General features: G+C 49.1%; 1 protein-coding gene across 1 annotated transcript; it reads left to right on the top strand.

The window, feature by feature from the left end:
• The first annotated feature begins 1,881 nt into the window (after positions 1–1,881).
• Positions 1,882–3,157, top strand: LOC119256722 (beta-1,3-galactosyltransferase 5-like). The gene is made up of 2 exons (XM_037524485.2): positions 1,882–1,931; positions 2,222–3,157. The coding sequence occupies exon 2, from the start codon at positions 2,222–2,224 to the stop codon at positions 3,155–3,157; it is 936 nt and encodes a 311-aa protein (XP_037380382.1). The 5' UTR covers positions 1,882–1,931.
• The last annotated feature ends 297 nt before the right edge of the window (positions 3,158–3,454 follow it).

Below are 3,454 nucleotides of genomic sequence, written 5' to 3'. Positions count from 1 at the left end.
CTTTTTCTCTCTGCCTGGCTGCTGGGCAGTACACAGGCTGCTTTGGCCATCAAGGCCCACTGGCCACCCCCATATTCCCATCTCCTGGGGTTTACAAACAATACCATCTTCCGCCAGGGTCCCCAAAACATTACCCTGCCAAAGTTCCTCCGCCTTCTGGCGGGATTGTCAGTCCAAGTCCATTAGTCCAAGTCCATTGGCCTCTCCCTGCATCAGCACTGGCGAGCTCCGAATCGTGGTCCTTTCTTCCCCGACAATCTGCTGCCTCGGGTCGTGGGCTGGTCCTCTCGGGTGTCTCCTCCTCCAGATTTAGGGTCCTCCTTAGGAATGCTCTTTTTTTTTTTTAAATTGAGAAACCCATCTATGGCAGGGAAAGATCTAGAGGCAAGGTTTTACCATAGGAAGTTTTCCCTCCTCTTGCCGTGAGTTCGTTCCTTGACACTCAGACCCTTATCCTATTCCTTGGCTCAGGAGATAGGCCTTCCGTCTGTCCCACTCACTCTAGAGTTTATATCCATGGGAGTGCTCCATACAGATGTAATTAAATTTCATCTTTCTCTCCTAATCTGTCTGATTTTTTTTTCTCCACTAGTCTGAGGTGGACCAAGGAGGGTAGGGCAATGTTCCTCTGCTCTCCAAAATGTGGCGAGCTGGCCAGGTACCCTATCGAGAGGCAGTTGCTGCCCCACCCACATCCTTGCAACTGTTGTTTTTTTCCTTTTTTATAATAGCCATTTCCACAGCTGCGAAGTGGTGCCTCTTTGTGCTTTTGATTTGCATGTCCCTAATAATAGATGATGAATATATTGTCATATGTCTGTTGTCCATTTGTGTATCTTCTTTGGAGAAGTGTCTGTTCAGCTCTTCTGTCCATTTTTCAATTGAAGTCTTTCCTTGGGTGGCTGAGTTGTGTTGCATAGATATGGAACAGAATTGTAATGAAAATGTCTCTTGCCATCGAAATACCAATCTTTCCTTCTTATCACTGGGTCATTTTCTTTTCTTGCTAGCTCCACATCAGGATAATGTTTTGAAGACAGGGGCACTGAGTTGAGAATTAATGGGTTTCTTATCTGTGTTAAATTTTTTTCATTTCCAACCACAGACTCTGTTATGTAGAGAAGGTAAATTGTGGGCAGAAAAAAATTGTCGAGTGAGTTCACCATGTCTCTATAAATGCTTAGAGTGGAATCTTCACCCATCATTAGGCCTGAGAGCGTTCTCCCTTGCAGCCTTTCTTGTAGTCCACAGGTGAATCAGAGAGATAGAATTACTTTTCCTTAGTGAAAACTGAGGCTGAGGATAGGCTCCAGGTCACGTAGGTAGCTGCTGAACTGGCACCAAAACAAATGTTGGTACTGCCAGGGAGGCAGGGAGGATTTGAATGACACTCTCCTTGTTGGTTTTTCCTTACAGTGGTTCTTGAACAAGAGAATCTTCATTTTTGGCAAACACACCAAGCTCAGAAACGGATGGTGCCCGACTTCACAAACTGACGGCTCTTTGGCACACATTTCCTCTTGGAGTCTATTCTGTGGCTTTCAAACCAGAGGTTCATCTTAACCAGGGAAAAGTGAGTTATTAGATTTCATATAGTTATAACATCAACTTGAAGGACCTTGGATTTCTAGAGAGCAAAAGATGAAAAGATAGATGAGCAAAAGATGAAAAACTCAAAAGATTTCAAAGTTACTTGAAAAAAAGAAAAAAAAAGAAAGAAAAAAACGCAGCACTGCCAGCAGGGGCAGAATTCTAAGGTAGATATGCAAATCAGAAAACTGGCCTGGCTTCTTTCTGCACAAGACAAAGGATGCTTAATTTCATGGAGGAGAAGAAGGCAAATTGTCTACACGTTTAGGTCCAGTCTCCCAGGTTCCCTAGCTGACTTCTGTAGAAGCCTGAGGAGGACGGCGCTGGAAATACCCGGTGAGGTATGTGGTCCCCTGTCCTCTGGATGGGGTTGCTGACTTCCACTGGGTCCCTGGTGACCTTGGAAGCCTGGACCTGTGCCCCAGCTTGTGGCCTTGACCTTCCACTGTGGAGTGAAGACACTGGCGTCCTCTCTGCCTCTCTGTTGAACCCCAGACTCCATCCGTGTGCAGAGGTTGCAGGGTTTGGAGACAGCAGCTTGCAGCACGGTCCCTCCCCTGCCCACCGCCCAGGTCCAGGTCAGCAAGTCCGTGTGCCACTGAGTTCTGACCATTTGTTCTCTTTCTTTCAGATGGCTTCCCTGAAGATGAGGTTGATATTTGTTTCCCTCATGGTGCTTGGAGCCCTTTGCTTGTATCTTAGCATGCACAATCTGAGCCCTTTGAAAGCAAGTCCATTTTTTTTCAAGAGAGAAAATGGGGACTTCCTGCAGCTCCCAGACATGGACTGCAAGCAGCAGCCCCCCTTCCTGGTCCTGCTGGTGACGTCGTCTCCCCATCAGACGTCAGAGCGCAGCGCCATCCGCAGCACCTGGGGAGGAGACAGGACGGTCGGAGGAAAACGAATAAAAACATTCTTCCTCCTGGGAACCCCGTCGAGCAGGGACAGGTCTCTGGTGGTGGCCCAGGAGAGCCAGCAGCATCGCGACATCATCCAGAAGGACTTTGTGGACGTTTATGTGAATCTGACCCTGAAGACCATGATGGGAATGGAGTGGGTCCACCGCTATTGTCCTCAGGCCGCTTTCGTCATGAAAACAGACTCTGACATGTTTATCAACGTCTACTATCTGACGGAGCTGCTTCTGAGGAAGAACTGGACCTCGGGGTTTTTCACCGGCTTCCTAAAAATGGATGAACTTCCCATCCGGAAAAAGGACAGTAAGTGGTTTGTGAGCAAAGAGGAGTATCCGTGGGACAAGTACCCGCCCTTCTGCTCTGGCACTGGCTACGTGTTCTCCAGCGATGTGGCCACTCAGGTGTATAACGTTTCTCACGGCGTGCCGTTCCTTAAGCTGGAAGATGTCTTTGTGGGGCTCTGCCTCGCCAAACTGAAAATCAGACCTGAGCCCCTTCACACAGAGCAGACCTTCTTCCCAGAGGGCTTAGCCTTTTCCTCATGTCGCTTCAAGAAGGTTGTGGCCTGCCATTTTGTCAAGTCTCAAGATATGCTGATATATTGGCATGCTCTGGAGAGTTCCCTGGGAGAGGAGTGTCCAGGTGATTGAGGGGAGCCCAGCAGCACATCTGGACACACGTCAGGCACCCAGGACGATGCCTTTTGAAAGACCTTCCTTGGCACCACTGTTGATGGTGTCTGTGGGGGTGGGGAGCGGTGGAGAGGGAGGGCGATGCGGGGTTCTTGATCTGAACTAGACTGTGAGCTGAGTGAAGCCAGGAATGAGTCCCTCCAGTGCCCCAGAAATAATCTGAGGACCTGCCCACCGCGGTAGGGCCCCATGTTCTCCTGCTGCTTCTCAGTTCTGGGGGTCGGCGACCTTGTGAAATGGGGGGTGCTGTCATCC

The sequence above is a fragment of the Talpa occidentalis genome, unplaced genomic scaffold (assembly GCF_014898055.3).
Source record: "Talpa occidentalis isolate TD23 unplaced genomic scaffold, MPIMG_talOcc4v2.1 talOcc4.4, whole genome shotgun sequence".
Lineage (NCBI taxonomy): Eukaryota > Metazoa > Chordata > Mammalia > Eulipotyphla > Talpidae > Talpa > Talpa occidentalis.
The sequence above is the reverse complement of the archived record's forward strand: the minus strand, read 5'-3'. Positions and strand labels throughout refer to the sequence as shown.

Excerpts from the sequence above, each read along its gene's own strand:
- LOC119256722 (XM_037524485.2), top strand. The coding sequence starts at position 2,222 with ATGGCTTCCCTGAAGATGAGGTTGATATTTGTTTCCCTCATGGTGCTT.